Source organism: Phaseolus vulgaris, chromosome 6 (genome assembly GCF_051622355.1).
Source record: "Phaseolus vulgaris cultivar YP4 chromosome 6, ASM5162235v1, whole genome shotgun sequence".
In the NCBI taxonomy this organism is placed as follows: Eukaryota; Viridiplantae; Streptophyta; class Magnoliopsida; order Fabales; family Fabaceae; genus Phaseolus; species Phaseolus vulgaris.
The window spans coordinates 5,533,500-5,555,360 of NC_143503.1; the positions used below are offsets into that span (position 1 = coordinate 5,533,500).

A 21,861-nucleotide genomic window follows, 5' to 3' on the forward strand; every position below is an offset into this window, starting at 1 on the left:
TTAGGACTTGTATTTTACTCAAGTTTCGTTTGCAATATGTCTGAGTTTAAAGTGTTTTTTGTTGAGGATTCCTCTATTAATAGACCCCTTATGTTTAGTGGGATGAATTATGCTTTCTGGAAAATTAGAATGAAAAATTTCATGGAATCTATTGACTTTGGTATTTGGGAAGCTGTGGTCGATGGACCTTTTGTGCCAATGTAGGTTATCAACGATGAAACAGTGAAGAAACCAAGGTCTGAATGGAGTGAGAGTGAGAGAAAGAAAGCTTAATATGATTTAGTAGCAAAGAACATCATAACCTCTGCATTGACAATGGATGAATTCTTTAGAATATCTCAATGCAATTCTGCTAAGGAAATGTAGGAGGTTTTGGAGGTAACTCATGAAGCAACGGATGATGTGAAGAGATCAACAAAGCACTCACTCATTCAAGAATATGAGCTTTCCAGGATGCAACCTGAAGAAACCATTGCTGATGTAATTACCCACATTGTAAACCATCTCACTAGACTTGGAAAGACGTTTGACAAAGAAGAGCTCAATATAAAGATGCTGAAGTGTCTTGACAGGAGTTGACAACCCAAAGTCGACACTCTTTTTCCTTGAGTTTTTAAAATTTTTTCTCAAGGGTTTTTAGCGAGGTCGTATCTTAATAAAATGTTTGATTTAATTTAAATATTGACTAATGTTTGAATATAACATCGAACCAATGAGTCTGTGGCCGACAAACAACTTGGAACAAATATCAGTTGCCTCTACATCAGATCTGGGAGTCCGCAATCATGGAACAAAAACCAGTTGCCTCTACATCAGACCCGAGAGTCCACAATCGACAAGCAACTTGGAACAAATACCAGTTGCCTCTACATCGGACCCGGGAGTCCGTAATCGACAAGCAACTTGCAAAAAAAACCAGTTGCCTCTACATCGGACCCGAGAGTCCGCAATCCGCAAGCAACTTGGAACAAAAACCAATTGCCTCTACATCGGACCCGGGAGTCCGCGATCGACAAGCAATTGGGAACAAAAACCAATTGCCTCTACATCGGACTCGGGAGTCCGCGATCGACAAGCAACTCGGAACAAAAACCAGTTGCCTCTACAATCTACATCGGATCCAATGAGTTTGCCGCAATGCAAAACAAATTGCCCCTACATCAGATTCGGGAGTCTACAATCAGTAGTAGCTTCAAGGCAACTCAGAATCAACTTAGAACCGAGCTACCCAACCGAACTCAGAACCGAGCTGCCCGGCCGAACCCACACCCTCGCCAAAGGATAGGTCATTTATTGCTTAAAAATATAATATTTTTCAAAGGTAGATCGAACAAGCGGTTGAGCTTAACCACAACGACTTCGACAAATGCTTGCACACATGTGCCGATCAAAGTCCAGGTTTGATTTTAACTTAACCTTTCTCACATAAAAATTTATACTACTCTTTAAGAAAAATGTATTGAACGGTTTGACTTAGTCGCAAATGTTTTTGACAAGCCTTTTCACCCCGCTCGCTCAACTCAAGGCTGGGGGGTTGTGTACCGTTCTGAATTCGATCGGACGCATACGGATCAAAGTTCATGTTTGATTTTAACATGACCTTTCTCACATAAAAACTTATACTACTCTTCAAGATAGATGTATTAAACGATCAGACTTAGCCACAAATATTTTTGACAAGCCTTTTCACCTCGCTCGCTCGGCTCAAGGTTGCGGGGCTGTATACCGTCCTGGATTCGATTGGACACATACCGATCAAAGTCCAAGTCGAATGTATTCCATTTAGGCCTAAATCGTAGGAAAAACAAGAAGGTCAAACTTCTCCATTCTAGCAGCTCGAGGTCTAGGCCGAGTTGCAGCTACTAGGAATTGGACCGAACATACTGACCTTATGTACCGTCCCGGGGCTGCTAAGAATTGGGCCGAACAGACTGACCTTCTATACCGTCCCGATATTGCTAGGAATTGGGCCTATGAGGCCTACCAGGATTTGGGCCTATGAGGCCTGCCAGGAGTTGGGCCGATGAGGCTGACCCGCTAGGGAACACGATGAGACCGAACAAGTAAACCCAAAAGAAGGAAAGGTGGGCCTAAGCCCAACCTGAAAATCTTTAAGAAATAATATCATAAATAAATGGCCTTGTCAAGTCTAATAAATGCTCTGCACAATATCCCTGATTATATTGCATAAATGCTCTGATTATATGATAGAAACATTTCGTTCTAGATACATTATATTAACATTTTATGACAAAATACTATAATATGTCACATTAAGGCCTGGAGAAATCAGTGTCAAAGATCCAAAACCATGAAGGCTTATAAATAGACAACCACTCACAGGAAGTATCTGAACTCGAATTCTTATTGACTTGAGCGTCGGAGTGTCATCGCAGGAGGAGCTCCCCTCGTTTTCTGAAAACTGGTTCACTAAAGCTTGAAGGGAGACCCCCATCGTCATCTAGAATATATTTTATAGTGGCCAAAACAACAAAAGTGGTTTCCTGTAACAAAAAAAAAATAGTTATAACCTAAAAATATACAAAATTCATTTCCATAGTACAATCAATAAATTTTAATTATACCTCCTTACATTCTTTAAGTCCTTGAATTGTATTTTGAGAACTCAAGTGCACAAACTCATATTCAAGATTAGTTTTTCCACCATCGAAAAATTAACTCAATCCCTGAGAAGGAGAATCGGTAGACTGAATCATCATACATAGTTTAAACATTTGGTAATATTGCATCATCAACTTTAACTATAATAATAATTACAATAATGTATTGAATAACAAAAATATGTTTTTAATCACCTTTGTTTAAGTTCTCTTGCCTCTTTGGACTCCATGTTGTAGACAATTTTGGTGTAGTCCAAATAGTTTTGCAGACAAACCTTATTTACACTTTAGAAAAAGATATCATGGAGTTATAATCATGTCAAATGTATATCTATCCCTGTAAAACAAATACCAAGTTTTGAATGATAACTTGACCTAGTTTGGAACCCTTACTTTTGCAAACTGGATACTAATAACAACATTTTGAAGTTCTGTCGAAGATAGAAATGCATTACGGTCATCAACATAATTACCAAATAAGGTACACTGGATGTTGTTGCAAAGAAATCAAAGGTGGATAAACAACTTCAAATTGCAACATTTAAATTTTTACTTCTTCAAGAAAATAATATGTTACCCATCAACTTCAATGGAGATAACATTCAACTTTGTTGTTTTCCCTGTTCTTTGAAGCTTTCTTTAAGTGTCCACACTTGTGACAAGTCCAATAACATCTACGCAAACAGATGAGTTCAACACAAAATACAATTATATTGAGCTTAAAGCATAATTATTCAACTTACCAATTAAGTAATCAATATCAAACTCAGGTGCAAACTTCATAGACAGTGGAATGTAGTGAGGTGTTGAAGTTGAAATCAAATCATTATGTAAAGACGCTACCTTAGTACTAGACTGAAAATTAATTTTGTAAAGGTGTCGAGTTGTTCTATAACAACCAGAATTAGTTGCAACACTAAAAAATTGAAAAGAGTACACCTTTTTCCTCAACAATGTCGTTTTGGAATTTATAAATAAGTGTCCTCCTAACATATACATGTATTGTATCTTCCTAAAAAAATGTGGAAAATTAAACGAATATTAAAATAGTGTAAAAAAAAATAATAATACTAAAATACTATAATACAAATGAATAATAAAAATTTACGTACTTATCTTGGATTACCAACTCCATAAAAAATAGAAATTTGGGTTTGTTGAAATCAGCCATAAACCACAAACAAACAACCCTTGGTATGAACATCCCTTTTTCTCTTTTAAGATTCACTTCTTTGATGGTATTATCATGTTTATGCGAGACATTCTCACTTACATTTTTTGATAACAAAATAAAAGGCCAAAATGTACAACGAATGAAGAAAAAAAAAACTAACCACAAATTCAAAAGATTAAAATAATAAATGAATATATATAATTTTAAAATTCAAAATGTTCACCAAAAGGATCATAACCTAAACAGAACATTGTCAGAAAGGAAAGGGGCTAAAAAACCCTAAAAACAAAGATCCACTATAACCATTACCTAAACATATCATTTAAAAAAAAGTTTAAACCTAATAAAAGATCTGAGTTAAAAAAAAAAAGGAAACACAATATGAAAACCATATTGAGTTTAGGAAAACAATGTCAAAACCCCAAAAATATCAAAAGTGAAAAATATAGATGAAACCGGTAGGGGTTAAAGAAACCTAAAAAATTGAGATATCGAAACCATGATCTAAATATAACATTTTCAAAAAAAAGAAGGTTTAAATCGTATTAGTAAAATGTAGTTAAAAACCTAATACAAAATCCGAGAAAAAAAAAACAATGTGAAAACCATATTCAACTTAGGAAGACAATGTCGAAACCCAAAAAAATAAAAAATAAAAAATAGAGATGAAATTGAGATCCTCTAGCTTTCAGAACCCTTCAAAATTTTTGAATTTGATTTTTGGAAACGGCCAGAGAGTTATGGAGAAACTGAGTTGTATGTAAAGGCAACGAATGATGGGAGAGTTCATGTTGTGATCTCTTGGTAATCATGTGTTTTTTAATGGTATTTTAATTGTATTATTAGAGTATGTTATTTCCTTTCACAGTCCTGTTGTGTTTGATTTAGGTGGGTACTTCAACTTGATCAGGAAGGGACCATCTATTATTCCACTGCTCCAAGGTGGATAAGCTCACCAACAATTACAAGCGAGAGTTTGTTATGATTTAGTTTGTTAGTTAGGGTGCATTGACTTCAACATTACACATTACATTACTATTGTACATTGCTTTGATATTGTTTGAAAGTTATATGAAATAAGAATTATAGTACTATTAATCATAACATATCTTATGAATATTTATAATTTTTATTGTTTATTGTTAATTGTTAATATTTTAGAGTCTTCACTAATGTTCTTGCATTGGTTCTACCCTAGGTCCTGTTGGTTGGTCTTGTTGAATAAACTTTAATGTAATTTGTGGGTTTTAAAGTTAGAAGTTACTAGAAAAGAGTAGAATGGGAGTTTGGATATGTAAAAGGTCAAAAGTTGTGAGTGGGATTTTAATTGTGTTGTTAGTGGGGTTTTAAGGCCATAATGAAGACTTTTCTAGAAGAGCTTCCTAAAGCCTATAAATAGGATGCTCTCTCAATTGTAAGATACACCACAGAAAGAAATACAATAGAGAGAATTGCAAAGAAGAGTGTTTCTTTTAGAGAGAATTTAAGTGTGAGTGAGTGTCTATTTTTTACAATTTGGTATCAAGAGCTAATGGCGAATGTGACGGGTCAAATACCGCTACCACGGTTAACGAAGGCGACCAGATATGACAACTGGAGCATTCAAATGAAAGCTCTTCTCGGTTCTCAAGATTCATGGGAGGTGGTCGAAGAAGGTTTTGAAGAACCGACCAATACCACGGGTTATACGGCAGCTCAAACCAAGGCATTGAAAGAGATGCGATCGAAAGATAAGGCAGCTTTGTACATGTTGTATAGAGCTGTTGATGAGGCAATTTTTGAGAAGATTGCTGGTGCGTCCACTTCAAAGGAAGCATGGGACATATTGGAGAAGGTGTTCAAAGGAGCTGACCGAGTTAAGCAAGTGCGTCTACAAACTCTGCGTGGCGAGTTGGAGAACATGAAGATGATGGAGTCAGAAAGTGTATCTGACTACATCACGCGTGTACAGGCTGTGGTGAATCAACTCAACCGAAACGGTGAAACTCTAACCGATGCACGAGTTGTGGAGAAGATTTTGAGAACATTAACAGACAATTTTGAGAGTATTGTGTGCGCGATAGAAGAGTCAAAGGACCTTGCGACGCTCACAGTCGACGAGCTCGCCGGTTCTCTCGAGGCACACGAGCAACGAAAGAAGAAGAAGAAGGAGGAAACACTCGAGCAAGCACTTCAAACCAAGGCGTCAATCAAAGACGAAAAGGTACTCTATCATCAAAATTCTCAATATAGAGGGCGTGGTCGTGGAAGTCGTGGAAATGGTCGTGGTGGAAAAGGCAGCAACCATGAAGGGTACTATAAGGAGAAGGAACAGTCGAGCCAACCAAATTGGCGTGGAAGAGGACGTGGTAGAGGAAGAGGCGGCCGATCGAATTATTCCAACATCGAGTGCTACAAATGTCACAAATATGGTCACTATGCGAAGGATTGTAACTCTGACAAATGTTACAATTATGGTAAAGTGGGGCATTTTGCAAAAGATTGTCGTGCTGATATAAAGATAGAAGAAACAACCAACCTAGCCTTGGAAGTCGAAACGAATGAAGGTGTTCTCTTGATGGCTCAAGATGAAGTCAACATTAACAATGACACTCTGTGGTACCTCGACTCTGGAGCAAGCAACCATATGTGCGGTCACGAGTACCTATTCAAAGATATGCAAAAGATTGAAGATGGTCATGTTTCATTTGGAGATGCATCAAAGGTGGAGGTCAAAGGGCGAGGTACGGTTTGCTACTTACAAAAGGATGGCTTAATTGGGTCACTCCAAGATGTTTATTACGTACCAGACCTCAAGACCAACATTTTGAGTATGGGGCAACTCACGGAGAAAGGTTACTCGATATTTTTGAAAGATCGATTCCTACACTTGAAGAACAAGCAAGGGTGTTTGGTTGCCCGAATTGAGATGGCAAGAAATCGGATGTACAAGCTGAATTTGAGAAGCATACGAGAAAAATGTTTGCAAGTCAACATAGAAGATAAGGCATCGTTGTGGCATCTCCGTTTTGGTCACCTACATCATGGTGGACTAAAAGAGTTAGCGAAGAAGAATATGGTGCACGGGCTACCCAACATGGACTACGAGGGAAAATTTTGTGAAGAATGTGTGCTCAGCAAGCATGTGAGAACCTCGTTTCCAAAAAAGGCTCAATATTGGGCTAAGCAACCTCTCGAATTGATTCATACCGACATATGTGAACCAATTACTCCAGAGTCCTTCAGCGGTAAAAGGTATTTCATTACCTTCATTGATGATTTCTCACGGAAAACTTGGGTTTACTTTCTGAAAGAAAAATCCGAGGCATTTGAGGTGTTCAAAAAGTTCAAGGTGATGGTGGAGAGGACAATTGATAAACAGATCAAAGCTGTACGATCTGATAGAGGTGGCGAGTATACTTCAACGACTTTCATGGAGTATTGCGAGGAGCAAGGCATAAGGCGATTTCTAACTGCACCATACACTCCTCAACAAAATGGTGTGGCCGAGAGGAAGAATCGGACCATTCTCGACATGGTTCGATCAATGCTTAAGAGCAAAAAGATGCCAAAGGAATTTTGGGCGGAAGCTGTGCAATGCGCCATCTATGTGCAAAATCGATGTCCACATGTGAAGTTAGATGATCAAACACCACAAGAGGCATGGAGCGGACAAAAGCCAACAGTTTCTCATCTCAAAGTGTTTGGTAGTGGGGCTTATGCACACGTACCAGATCAACGAAGAACGAAGCTCGAAGACAAAAGCAAAAGGTATGTTTTTATTGGGTATGATGAGAAGACAAAAGGGTACAAGCTACTTGATCCAATAAGCAAGAAGGTGACGGTGAGTCGTGATGTGCAAATAAATGAAGCAAGCGAGTGAGATTGGAACAATTCTTCAGAGGTTATGATTGAAGTTGGAGAATCATCACCGACAAGTATAAATTCCGAAACAACCGATGATGAAGATGAACCACGACAACCTAAAATTCGAAGTTTGCATGATTTGTATGATTCGACAAATGAGGTACACCTAGTATGTCTTTTGGCAGATGCTGAAAATATCAGCTTTGAAGAGGCGGTGCGAGACAAGAAGTGGCAAACTGCCATGGATGAGGAGATTAAAGCGATTGACCGCAACAACACATGGGAGCTAACAGAATTGCCAGAGGGAAATCAGCCCATTGGTGTGAAGTGGATATTCAAGAAAAAGATGAATGCTCAAGGCGAGATAGAGAGGTACAAGGCGCGACTCGTTGCGAAGGGATACAAACAAAATGAGGGAATTGACTACGATGAGGTGTTTGCTCCCGTTGTAAGAATGGAGACAATTCGATTGCTCATTTCCCAAGCGGCTCAATTTAAATGGCCGATATTTCAAATGGATGTCAAGTCGGCATTCTTGAATGGTGTGCTTGAAGAAGAAGTTTACATCGAACAACCACCTGGGTACATGAAAATCGGAGAGGAGAAGAAGGTGCTAAAATTGAAGAAGGCACTTTACGGGTTGAAGCAAGCACCGCGGGCATGGAATACTCGTATCGATACATACTTCAAGGAGAACGGGTTCAAGCAATGTCCTTACGAGCATGCTCTTTACGCAAAGAACAATGGAGGTAACATGATATTTGTTGCTCTTTATGTTGATGATCTCATTTTTATGGGTAACAATAATGATATGATAGAAGAGTTTAAGGGCACAATGAGACGGGAATTTGAGATGACAGATTTGGGATTGATGAAGTTTTTCCTTGGCTTGGAAGTTAGACAAAAAGAGACAGGTATTTTTGTATCACAGGAGAAATATGCAAAGGAGATTTTGACGAAGTACAAGATGGAAAATTGCAACCCAGTATCAATACCAATGGAACCAGGTGCAAAACTCTCAAAGTTCGATGGAGGAGAACGTGTCGATGCAAGTAGATACCGGAGTTTGGTAGGAAGCCTTCGTTATCTCACATGCACAAGGCCGGATCTTTCATTAAGTGTCGGCATCATAAGTCGATTCATGGAGGAACCGGTTTACTCACATTGGAAGGCGTTGAAGCGAGTCCTACGGTACATCCAAGGTACTGTATCACTCAGATTGTTCTACTCAAAAGCAGAAGATTACAAGTTGGTGGGTTACTCTGACAGCGATTGGTGCGGAGACATAGATGATCGGAAAAGTACATCGGGATATGTATTCTTTATGGGCAACACAGCATTTTCTTGGCTTTCAAAGAAGCAACCGATCGTGACGCTATCGACGTGTGAAGCTGAATATGTGGCAGCATCTTGGTGTGTATGTCATGCGATATGGCTAAGAAACTTGTTGAGTAAGATGGAGCTAAAGCAACTAGATGCAACTGTGATTCAAGTTGACAACAAATCAGCAATTGAGTTGGCAAAGAACCCAGTGAACCATGAAAGAAGCAAACATATTGACGTTCGTTTTCACTTTATTCGTGATCATGTGAAGAAAGGAAGTGTGGAATTGGTGCATGTGGCAAGTCAAGATCAAGTTGCTGATATCTTCACAAAACCGCTACCGAAAGTCTTTTTCGACAAATTCAAGAAGATGATTGGCATGATGAATGATAGAAACATTTAAGTTTATGGGGGAGTTTTGTTGAATAAACTTTAATGTAATTTGTGGGTTTTAAAGTTAGAAGTTACTAGAAAAGAGTAGAATGGGAGTTTGGATATGTAAAAGGTCAAAAGTTGTGAGTGGGATTTTAATTGTGTTGTTAGTGGGGTTTTAAGGCCATAATGAAGACTTTTCTAGAAGAGCTTCCTAAAGCCTATAAATAGGATGCTCTCTCAATTGTAAGATACACCACAGAAAGAAATACAATAGAGAGAATTGCAAAGAAGAGTGTTTCTTTTAGAGAGAATTTAAGTGTGAGTGAGTGTCTATTTTTTACAGGTCTGACCACTGGAAACAGTGTGTTTGGTTTGTCCCAGGAAGTGGTATTTCCATACTCAAAGGGGAAGAAATTCATTTACTTGCTACTCATACTGAAACTAGTTTCTCATATAATTTTGATACCCGAGTACCAACTTCTGAGATTTTGAACCATAAGTGCATGACTGGAGATTTTCAGCTTGTACTACCACCAGAAAGAGCTGCAATTTATGCAGACAAAGAATGGAGGCTTTCAATGTTGAAAGCAGTACAAAGCATGGTAAGCTATTCAGCCTCTTTCCCATGCCATATGATTGAGCTTTGCTTGTATAAGGAACAAATTATAAACTAAGACATCTTTTAGGTCTTACTTCATAATTAAAATTAACATATTTTATTTACTTTACCATAACTGATATTGTTTACCATTTCAGGGAAAAGATCGTTTGCTATGCTTGGTTGTAGATGATAGTGTCGTTTTACCACTTCTTGTGGCAAAGCTTTCAGAAGCAAGTGTAATGTCATTATTTCCAGGGTTGAGGGAAAGGGGCCTCCAATATTTGCAAGCAGTTGCCCATGCAAATGGTTTGTCACACAGTTGCATTGAAGTTCTTGAAAAAAACGTGCAACAGTTAAACATGCATGATATACATCAGAAAAAGGTTAAATTTTCTTGATTCCACTTGTATGGTTGATTTATTATTGCTTCAATTAGAAACCTATATCATATACTTCACTTATGTCTATGATGCATAAATCCAAAAAATTGGAATAACTTTGCATTTGAACAAGAGACTTGGAAGTAGTGAAATGAACATTAATTCAGAAAATATTGTTTTACTTTGCTTGCTTCTTATATTTTTTATATGGAACTTTATTTCTTAATTTTTGAACTCGGGAACAAACTTGCTCATCTTTTCAAATTAATAGTAAATGCATAAATTTTATTTTATGATTATTGCATTTAAACAATATTTGGTCGTATTTCCTCCTAGTATTAACTGATGTAAATTGGACCACCTCTGTTTTTCTATTTATTTTTTTTATATGTTATCTAGGAATTTTCTTCGGTTGCACGTTAACATATTCCAGCTCAGTGTATGTGTTGAGTTATGAAAAAGATATTATCATTGTAATTATGAAAATTAAGGTAATGTAGAATCCTATAGGAGATATTGTAATAATTATTCTAAGGTGGTGGTGCTCCATATATACCCTCTTGTAAAGGTTTACAAAATACAATTTGAATCATATCTTTTATATTCAAATACCTAAGTTTTCTTATTTTTCCAGTGTATGACTTATTACAGTGTTTGCCTATGTTGGGTCTATAAATAGATCTTTAGTGTAAGCATATAGAACTCTCTTTGTTAATATATAATAGTGAATATCTTTCATTTAAAAAGTATTTGATATTTGAGTTCGAGGAATTTATTAACAGGGATCTCATGATGAACCTTTGGTCTTTAACTCAGTCCAATAGCATTGTATGATTTATATAATCAACCTTTATTTAGTGGGACAAGGCTTTGTTGTTATAGAGAGTACTTGATATTTGAGTTGGTTGAACACTTCGTCCAAGAGGATTACTATAGGTTTTTCATGGAAGCACCCTGCCAAGGATACTATTCAGTTATCCTACATCAAAACCTTTCTTATTTTTGAATATTTTTGTACATAAAATATATTCATTACATTTTAGGAAAGTAGTGTGTCTAAACGTATGTTGCATTCAGTAGAAAACAATATCTATGTTGTACATGTGACATTAATTCCTTTTCCTGGAATGTTTAAGCCACTTCTGCCTTTTGAATCAGGTTAAATATGTATGCTTTTTTTCTCTGTAGGTTGATCTGTTAATAGCAGAACCTTTCTATGTAGGACACGATGGTATGCTGCCATGGCAGAACCTGCGATTTTGGTATATTTTTTTTATTAACTTCTTTGCAATGATAATTTTTTTATTTATTTTAATATTAGTTGTGCTTTAACAACTAATATTAGCAGAAAATGGAGAGGAGAGGTAGGGAGCGGAGAGAACGGCAGGCTAGAGGAAGCCCAGCCCGTCACAGCGTCTATGGGGCACTAGACTGTACTAAATTCTTTTTCTCAAACTTTCCTAGTGGAGTTGGGGAAGTCGATATGCACAGGATCTTTCAGAAATGAGCTAGAGTGAAAGAGGTTTTTATCTCGCGAAGACTCAATAAGTGGGGGCAGAGGTTCGGGTTTGTGAGCTTCTTCGGTGTGAGTGATGCAGGGCGCCTTGAGAGAGAGTTAGATCAGGTGTATATAGGGAGTAGGAAGCTGCACCTGAACATCCCTAAATATAAGTTTTCTGCGTCTCAACATAGGAGGATGAAAATGAGGGAACAGAGGTCATCAAGTAAGGAGCCGGTACAAAAATGCGTAACCAGAAGGAAAGCGAGCCCACAAGGAAGCAGAGTAGTAAGGACATGTGGTTAGAAAAGAAAGGGAAGAGGTCCTATGCTGAAGTGGTTGCAGGGGAATATCAAGAACAGTGGAAGGGTCCCAGTCTTAAAGCACATTTTTCTATCATGCCTTGGATGGAATGTAGTGCGGTTGGGAAGCTTAGAGAGGATGTAGATGAGGTTCGACTAGGGGAAGAAATTGTGAAAGGAGGAATGAACACGTTCAGGGTGAGACCTTTGGGGGACAATATGGTTATGCTCACCCCAAGTGAAGGGGAGAGTATGGAGGTCATTATTAAGCAAAATGGTGTGTGGTTTGACTCTGTGTTTGCTAGTCTGAAGCCCTGGACGGTAACTAGTGTATCTAGTCATAGAATCGTCTGGGTTAGATGTTATGGCCTTCCCTTATCCGTGTGGAATAGAGAGTGTTTTTCTAAACTCATTGGTCTGGCGGCTCCGTCGGCTGTGCTGATGGCTATTGATAACTTGACGGAAACGTGGGAGACCCTGGAATATGCAAGACTCCAAGTTCGTATCTTGAAATTAGAGAGTGTTAGATTAGCCATGTGTGTGCAAGATAATAAGCAACTGTGCAATATTCTCATTGAAGAGGAGGTGCCCGCGGGCATTGACGAAACCTACAAGGTTAACTACGTCCTCTCTGAATCTTTTGGTAGTGTATCTTCTACGGAAACCTATTGATGGATATCCACTAGGAGAGGATTTTATTAATGAAGGAAGAGGATTTTCACCTACACATTTGAAGTTCTTCCTTCTAGTCTTCTCACAAATTAAAAGAAGTCAAAGAGAAGATCAAGCCTAAAGATAAAGAAGTCTACAAACTCTCAAATAATAGGCTTCATATTAAATATCTCTCTTTATAGTTTCTTTTAAATTGTAAATAATATAGAATAATGTTTAGAAAGGTGCTTAGAGGGAAACATGAGACACCTCTTTTGTAAAAGCATCTTTAGGCTTTAGCTTAGCAAATTCTAGAAGCTTGGGGAGTGAGCTTAGTAAGGGGGGTGTGATCTTAGGAGTTTTTTGGGTAGCTTAGGGAATAAGCTATGTAAATGACCAGCCCTTACTCCTATAAAAGGAGGGCTTAGGTCCTTCACAATTCAGTTTTGGAATTTTATAGTAGAGAGACTATACTCAATTTTGGAGAGAATTTGTGAGTTTTGAGTCTTCCTCTTCTTTGCCTTATCTTGTGAGCTATGGTGAGCTTCAAGTGGTGGCACTCCATCACTTATCTTGGTTCAAGGTTCCAAGTGGCGTGAATGGCTTCTTCCAATTCTCAAAATCCAGCAAGCATCTTATTCTATAAGTGTTCTTCTTCCCTTTTCTTCAATTTTCCATTCGGTAGTTTTGATTCCTAGAGTTTACTTCTTTTTCTTTCGTTTATTTTTGTGTTTCCAACATTGTGTTCTTAATTCTGTTTTGGTTCAGTAGCTATCATTTAAATTCTGTCCAGTTTTAATTCTTGTTCTTCTTTCCTTTTGTTTTGATTCAATTTGACAATACATGGACTTCAATATGAGTCTTGGTTGGTGCTTAGTTTTGGTGAGTTCTTGAATTTAGAACATTGATCCAATTCTAAAGTAAAGTGCCTTTCAAATCCAGCTCAAGTTGTTCCTAAGAATGTCAAGAATCATGTGTTCTTGTAGTTACATTCACATCACCTATGTAGAAGAAACAGAGTTTTCAGATAACCTTGGTGCGGCGGATGACCGATTGTGGGAGGAGGAGGAGCGGAGGTTACGTAGGAAGGAAGTCGAACAAGCGGCAGAGGGAGGAGGTGAACAGTCCCCGAAAACAACAAAACAACTTTTAGAAGGTTGCGTGTCGCATAACAAAAGTTGGCAGAGGAAAACTGCAGAAGAAAAAACGAATGTAGAAAGGAAAGTGCAGAAGGTATCAGAAGGGGTTGACCTACTTCTCTCTGACATTGTGGGCGAAACAACTTTACGAAACGGCCCCTCTCAAGATGACATGGCAAAAGTTGTTATGGATATCGAAAAGGCCAATAATGTACAAGGTTTGGGTGAGGGATCGGGCCATGTAAGGATGTTAAAGGCCCACCCTAGTCCAGCCCATTTAAATATGGTGCACAACGGGAACGAGAATAGGTTGGACGAAGAGTTGAATGGGCATAGGGATACTACGGGTTTTTCAAGAAAGATGGGTGTAAACCTTTATGAAGGCCCATTTTTGGGCCATACTCTTTTATCTCACAAACCGATTTACGAAGGTGCGTCTTATGAAGGTTGCGGGGTAAAGAGAGGGTCATCTCTAATGGGAACAAAGGAAGGGAGAGGGGAGAAGCCCGGGCACGGTGCCAGGAAGGAAGTACACTCCTTTCATTGGGTACAAGATGGTAGCGTCAAAGGGAGAAGCGTGTCTAATTCCCCACCACGAAGAAGGAAGAAGAAAGTGCTAGCTGAACTGGGGGAGTCTTCTTCCCACCCGAGACGGTCCGCGAGGATTAGCGCGAGACTATCCAAGATGGATGCAATTGCACCTTTGGTTCGTAGAGAAGGTACACCCCTTGTTTCAATTTCTGATAAGGATATTAGTAATTGCAACATCCGAGTATGTACCGCTCTTGCCATGGTCGAATCATCTAAATTATTGGAAATTGGTAAAAAAGTTGGGTTGCTGTGCCGTAGGGATGAAGCTGTAGTTATCTCTGAATATGAGTGCATGGAAGTAAGGGACGCAGAGGTGTTGAACAATCCTAAGGAGGGGAGTAAGCATGGTGTTTTATGATTATTGTTAACTTTAATATAAGAGGTATGGGAGGAAATACCAAAGCGGGGTATTTAAGACATCTTATAGGGCGCGAGGGAGTAGATTTTGTGTGCATTCAAGAAACAAAGGCCAAACGGTTCTTTGATGCTAAATGTTTCTCGTTATGGGGGAATAATAATAGTGGTTGGTTACACTATGAAGGTGACAATGGTAGTGGTAGCTTACTCTCGATGTGGCATAAGGAGGCTTTTAGTTATAATAGTCACTTGATGGGTAAAGGATTTATCTCTGTCTTTGGGACTTACTCCAAAACTAATATCAGATGTGTAGTGGTTAATGTCTATGCTGCGTGTAATTTAAGAGATAAGAAGATTTTGTGGGAGGAGCTGACCAATATTATGTCTGCTTCACAGGATGTAGTGTGGTGTTTGTGTGGAGACTTTAGTGCAGTCAGAAGTCCAAGTGAAAGGAAGGGTAGTACGGTGCGGGGTGACCAATCTAAAGAGATTGATTGTTTCAACAATTTCATTGAGTCCAATATGTTGTTGGACATTCCTACTATGGGAAAAAAGTACACTTGGTTTAATTCTAATGGTTTGGCAAAGAGTAGGTTGGATAGAGTGCTTGTTTCTGAGGAGTGGTTGGCTCAGTGGCCTTGTTGTAAACAGTATGTGCAACAAAGGGAAGTGTCGGACCACTGCGCCATTGTGGTGAAATCTGTGGTCAAAGACTGGGGACCTAGGCCTTTTCGAACAATAGATGTCTGGTTGTTGGAGAGTGGATTCTGCGAAATGGTGAGAGATAAATGGTTGGATTATCCTATGGAAGGTAATGGGTTCTCTAAGTTCAAGGAAAAGCTTAAGAGGCTGAAGAGTGATTTAAAAGTCTGGAATAGGGATGTGTTTGGCAACATTCATACTAGAAAGAAGTATATTTTGCAGAAAATTGAGGAGCTAGACTGCCAAGATTGTGCTGGTAACCTTTCGGCTGGTGACAGGGTGAAGAGATGTGAGCTTATCTGTGACCTGAGGGAAATAGAAAAGAAACTTGATTGTCTTATGTGTCAGAAAGCTAGAGTAAATTGGCTTAAGAATGGGGATTCATGTACTAAGTTCTATCACTCGACACTGAGATGGAGGAGGCTGAGGAATGAAGTAAAATGGGTGGAGGTCGGGGGTCAATGGTGTGAGGAGCCTTGTACAGTGCGCTCAGAAGCAAAAAAGCTCTTTGAGAAGAGGTTCAAAGCAACGAGGGATTGTGGAGTTAGACTTGATGGGGTGGAATTTAAATCCCTCTCTGAAGAAGAAAATTTGAGTTTAACTGCTGGTTTTTCCGAGGAAGAAATAAGGAATGCGGTGTGGCAGTGTGAAGGCACGAAGAGCCCAGGTCCTGATGGCTTTAATTTTAACTTCCTTAAGACTTGTTGGGAAACCTTTAAGGTTGACATAGTGGCAGCTGTGCTCCTCTTCCTGGAAACTGGTTATATTCCAAAAGGGTGTAACGCTTCCTTCATAGCTTTGGTACCTAAAGTAAGGGATCCGGCTTATTTAGAGCAATATAGACCTATCTCCCTTGTCGGTGCCATGTATAAAATTATAGCAAAGGTGTTGGCGGAAAGGATTAAGAAAGTGTTACCGTTTGTTATAGATGAAAGCCAGTCGGCTTTTTTAAGAGACAGAGGTATTCTGGACAGTGTGCTCACGGCTAATGAGATGGTGGAGGACTTAAGGAGGAAAGGGAGAAGAGGTTTGTGCCTAAAAGTTGACTTTGAAAAGGCATATGATTCAGTTAGATGGGATGTCCTCTATGACATGTTGCAAAGGCTGGGTTTTCATAATAGGTGGATTATGTGGGTTAAAGGATGCCTTGAAAGTGGTACAGTCTCAGTGCTAGTTAATGGGAGTCCTACGGATGAGTTTATACCGTCTAGGGGACTGAGGCAAGGTGACCCTCTAGCACCTTTCCTGTTTTTAGTGGTAGCTGAAGGTCTGGTGGGTCTCGTAAGGCCGTGAAGGCCCAACTGTTAAGCGGACTAAAAATAGGAAGGAAGGAAGTCGAGTTGGGCTTACTCCAGTTTGCTGATGATACCCTGTTCCTGTGTGAGGATTCCTATGTCAATGTGGTTACTCTTAAGGCTATCCTCAGGGGCTTTGAGTTGGCATCGGGCTTGAAGATTAACTTCAATAAGTCAAAGTTAGCCGGTATTAATGTCCTTAGCAGAGATATCGAGTGCTACACAAAGACCTTGAATTGTGCACAAATGGGTATCCCGTTTTCGTATATGGGTCTAGAAGGGGGGGGGGGGGGGGGGGGGAATCCAAGGAAGAAAAAGTTTTGGGAACCTGTCATCAACAAGCTGAAGTCCAGGCTTAGCACTTGAAAAGGAAGATTTTTGTCTATGGCAGGTAGAATTTGTCTTTTAAAGTCTGTTATCTCAACGCTGCCTCTCTACTACCTTTCATTATTTAAAGCGCCGGAATCAGTATGCAAAAATATCATCAGCATCCAAAGGAGATTTCTGTGGGGTTGGGGAAAGGAGACAAGACCAATTTCATGGGTAAGTTGGAAATCCTTGTGTAAATCGAAGGAAGAGGGAGGTTTAGGCATAAGAGATATCCGCAAGTTTAATGTAGCTCTCTTGGCTAAGTGGAAATGGCGTTGTATATCTAGTGAGAAGGGGAAATGGAAGGACGGCTTGGATTCTAAATATGGGATGGAGCAAGACGTTGTACAAATACCTCTGAAATATCAATCCTGGTGGTAGTTGGATGGGTTCAGGACGCAGTTGCATGGAAAGTAGGAGTTGGGAATAAAGCTAGGTTCTGGGAGGATGTATGGGTTGGAAGAACCAACTTCAAATCTTTGTTCCCTAGACTGTACTCCTTATCCCTAAACCAAGGTCAGAAGGTACAGGAGGTAGGTGCATGGTTTGATTCGGAGTGGAGGTGGTCCCTAAGGTGGAGGCGAGCTAGATTTGAGTGGGAAATCCCTTTAGAATCTGAGCTCGAAATGCTCTTGGCTAGTGCTAATATTGTCAAGGATGTCAATGATGTGCAGGTATGGACGGGGGATGTTTCAGGACGTTACTCTGTGAGATCAGCTTATGATCTCATTGACAAACCTAATAGAGGCCCCCAATGTCAAGCCTTTAAGTATCTCTGGAAGGCTAAGGCTTTTCCTAATGTGTTGACCACAGCTTGGAGGGTACTCTTGGGTAGAGTACCCACAAGAATGACCTTAAACAGGAGAGGGGTGGTGATGCAGAATACTCTTTGTGCCTTGTGTCAAACAAAAGAGGAGTCATGCCAACATTTATTTGTGGAGTGTACTCATGCCCTACGAGTATGGAATCTGTGTCATAGATGGATTGGGATTTTATCTGTCCAACATAATGAGATTATGATTCACTTTGAAAGCTTTTACTTGACTCAAAGTAACAATAAACATAATCTGATTTGGAGAGGAGTGTGGGCAGCAGTAGTTCGATGCATTTGGGAGCAAAGAAACTCAATAGTGTTCGATCAAGGAGTGGTAGACGCGGAAGAAATCTTCCACAATGCCCAGCTCAAATTTTGGTTATGGCTTAAACATAAAGAACAAACTTCTGCTCGCTGCTTTGCTGACTGGTTGATGAACCCAATGTTATGCATAAGTAGCTGTAATGAGAGAAGGATGGAGGTTCAAAACTGATGGTACAGGGTATGAGTATCAGTAGGTAAGGAGTTGGTCTGTAGGGTTCTTTTTGGTGCTAGGAGCAGGCTCCAGGGGTCTGCTGTTGGTGACGGTAAAGACTGATCAGGCTGGTATTGGAGGGTTTTCTGATGTGCAGGAGTAGTGATGGGGTATGCAGACGCTGACTCTTGGTGGAGGGAGCTGAAGTACAATGGGCGTAGGAGGGGTTGATGGTAGAATGATGGTGTAAAAGGACCTTTGCTGCCCTGGCCTGGTTGCTGGTGTGAGCGTGCAACTTTTTCTGTCACCATACTGTTACTTCGGGTACAATGAAGCTAAAGATACAAAGCTGAAGATTGTATTGTGTTACTGTGAGGTGTATGTACAAAAGGATGGTTGGAGTCTGTGTAGGGGTTAGGTTGCCAATCAACATCCTATACCAACTGTGCTTTGCTGATCCGTTGGTGCAAATTTTGGTTGCGAACAACATTATATCTTCCACGATTGCCCAACCACTATGTCAAGGAAGTCAAGAAGAATAATGAAGATGCACAGGGCAATGATAAGTAATAGTGTGGACAACATTTGTTGATCCACAATGGAAAGGAAAGGTTTTAAAAGAGCAAACTTCTTTAGTGGATTATAAAGTATCTTTGTCTGTAAAGTTTTTTCTGGTGGTGCTATCATGGTGGTGTATTCATGCTGGTTCTGATGGATCTGTTAAGTGTGTCTACTATGTGCTGATGCTAGTTTGTTGTTCTTATATAACTTATGTAGTAGGCTTCTCCTTGCCTTATGGAGAAGTATCTCTTTGGTTGCTGTATATGGGTTGGGATACCCCTGAAGTATCCCACTTTATTCATTTCATTTTATTGCTGAGCAAAAAAATAAAATAAATGATCAATGGCAATGTGATTTTAATTTGGCACTTAACATTCTAAAGTTACTGTTACGGACAAAATGGGTAGAAAAGAAAAAATAAATAAAGAGCAGGGGTTTTTGATAAATAGCCAGACAGTTAGAGAAAATTTACACGTGGATAAGGATACACATACTGAGACCATCAGAAGAAGCAACATAATGCACACAGCCAATAAGAGGCTTGCAAAGTATGAACTAGGGGGGGACATGATTTGGGTATGACCTCTCTCTCTCTGACATTCTTCTTCTTTCCCTAAATTATTCTTTCTTTAATCAACCTTTGAATATCCCTTATTCCATTGGAGGCTGACTTTGTAGCCATTCATACATCCACCCTACTGTTCCATCATGTACTGGCAGTGTTGCTATCTTTTATTATTGATTTAATTCTGAACTTTTGTTTACTGGTTGCGTTGCTAATTGAATACCAAACTCAATATATATCATCACACCATTACATAGGTGGTTTCATTAAGCCACCATGGCTGATAACACACAAATGGCCACAATGGCAGCGAAGATACGAGCTCATGACGCTGATCTCAGACGAGTAATGGATCTCTTGGAGTTACATGACCAAGAACAACGTGCGCACACTACACAAGTGGAGGCGGCAGCAAACGCTCGCATGGAGCACATTCAATCAATGGTAGAATCACTGCTTCAGAACCAAGCCCAACATCATGGTGGATCTAGCATGAACTCTACGCAGACCCAAGCAGTTCAGCCCAGGCACGCATTTCAGATTCAGAATGTGAAATTAGAATTTCCTAAATTTAACGGCTCGGATGTAATGGCTTGGATTTTCAAGGCTGAACAATTTTTTGACTATTATGGAACTGCTGATGAGGATAGATTAACTATTGCTGCAATTCATATGGAACAAGATGTCGTACCTTGGTTCCAAATGATTCAAAGAACCAACCCATTCATGTCATGGAATGCTCTAACTAGAGCCTTGGAAACTGAATTTGGCCCTTCATCATTTGATTGTTCGCAAGCAGCCTTGTTTAAACTCCAACAAAAAGGATCAGTTTCTGAATATTATCTCCAATTCATGTCCTTAGCTAATCGTTCAGGTAGCTTACCTCAAGAAGCATTGCTGAACTGTTTTATCAGTGATTGCATACTGAGTTACAAAGAGATGTGATTGCCCAATCCCCACCTTCCTTATTGAGAGCTGTGGCGTTTGCCAAGCTTTATGAAGACAGATAACCAAACCTCAGGCATCAAATACCATCACTAGAATTTTCAACCCCAAACCCAACTTTTATAACACCAATCATTTTAGCCCTTCACCATCTAAAAGTCCACTATCTCCCCTACTCCCCGCACCATCTTCCAAACCCAACCAAATAAAAAAGCTCACTACTGCAGAGATGCAACTTAGGAGAGAAAAGGGCCAATGTTATACATGTGATGAAAAATTCTCATTCAACCATAGATGTCCCAACCGACATTTGATGATTTTGCAAGCTGATGATGAAGACACTGAAACAGACCTAGTACTTCAACCACCAGAACCCCCAGACACTAAAGCCTCACCAATTGAAGTCCTTGTTGAAGACCTCCACTTATCCTTGGATGCTTTTGAAGGTGTTAGGTGTGCCAGAACTATCAGATTTGCAGCAGAACTAAATGGTATTGTCATTCAAGTTATGATAGATGGAGGCAACAACGACAATTTTCTTCAACCACGATTGGCTAAGTTCCTGCAGCTCAAAGTGGAACAAAGTCCAAAATTAAGAGTAATGGTGGGAAATGGAAACAGATTGGAAACTGAAGGTTATATTCAGAAAATCTCTATCAATATGCAGAGTGCCCAAATTGATCTTCCTGTCCTTTTACTACCAGTTTCTGGGGCTGATTTGATTATTGGTACTAATTGGCTTTCAACGGTAGACCTTCACATCCATGATTATAAGGATCTCAACATACAATTTCATTATAAAGGGCAGAAGGTTACTCTATAAGGAGACAAGTACCACCAAATACACCTTGAAACTGCTCAATACCACCATATCATAAGGCTCTCTAGCACTAATGCCATTGACGAGTGTTATGCCATTCAGGTTGCAACAGCAGCAGATATCAACGTATTACAACTGCCAAAACAAATGGAACCTGAACTTGCAATCTTATTGCAAACCTATAGACAAGTGTTTCATGTTCCCATTGGTTTACCCCCTCCCAGGCTGCATGACCACTCTATTCCATTATTGGAAGGATCAAACCCGGTCAATGTTAAGCCTTATCGATATCCTTACAGCCAAAAAGCTCAAATAGAGAAAATGATTCAAGAAATGCTGCATGAAGGGCTCATCCAGCCAAGCACGAGTCCATTTTCATCACCAATTATTCTTGTGAAGAAAAAGGATGGAACCTGGCGATTTTGCACGGATTATAGAGCTCTTAATGCTCTAACCA

The 21,861-nt window shown here is 39.5% G+C and overlaps 1 protein-coding gene across 1 annotated transcript; it reads left to right on the forward strand.

Annotated features, from left to right (window-relative positions):
- The first annotated feature begins 4,970 nt into the window (after window positions 1-4,970).
- On the forward strand, window positions 4,971-11,827 carry LOC137832953 (protein arginine N-methyltransferase 7-like). Its single transcript, XM_090303792.1, has 5 exons — window positions 4,971-5,006; window positions 9,683-9,941; window positions 10,096-10,323; window positions 11,509-11,582; window positions 11,785-11,827. Exons 2-5 carry the CDS (start codon window positions 9,843-9,845, stop codon window positions 11,825-11,827), a joined length of 444 nt encoding a protein of 147 aa, XP_090159918.1. The 5' UTR covers window positions 4,971-5,006; window positions 9,683-9,842.
- The last annotated feature ends 10,034 nt before the right edge of the window (window positions 11,828-21,861 follow it).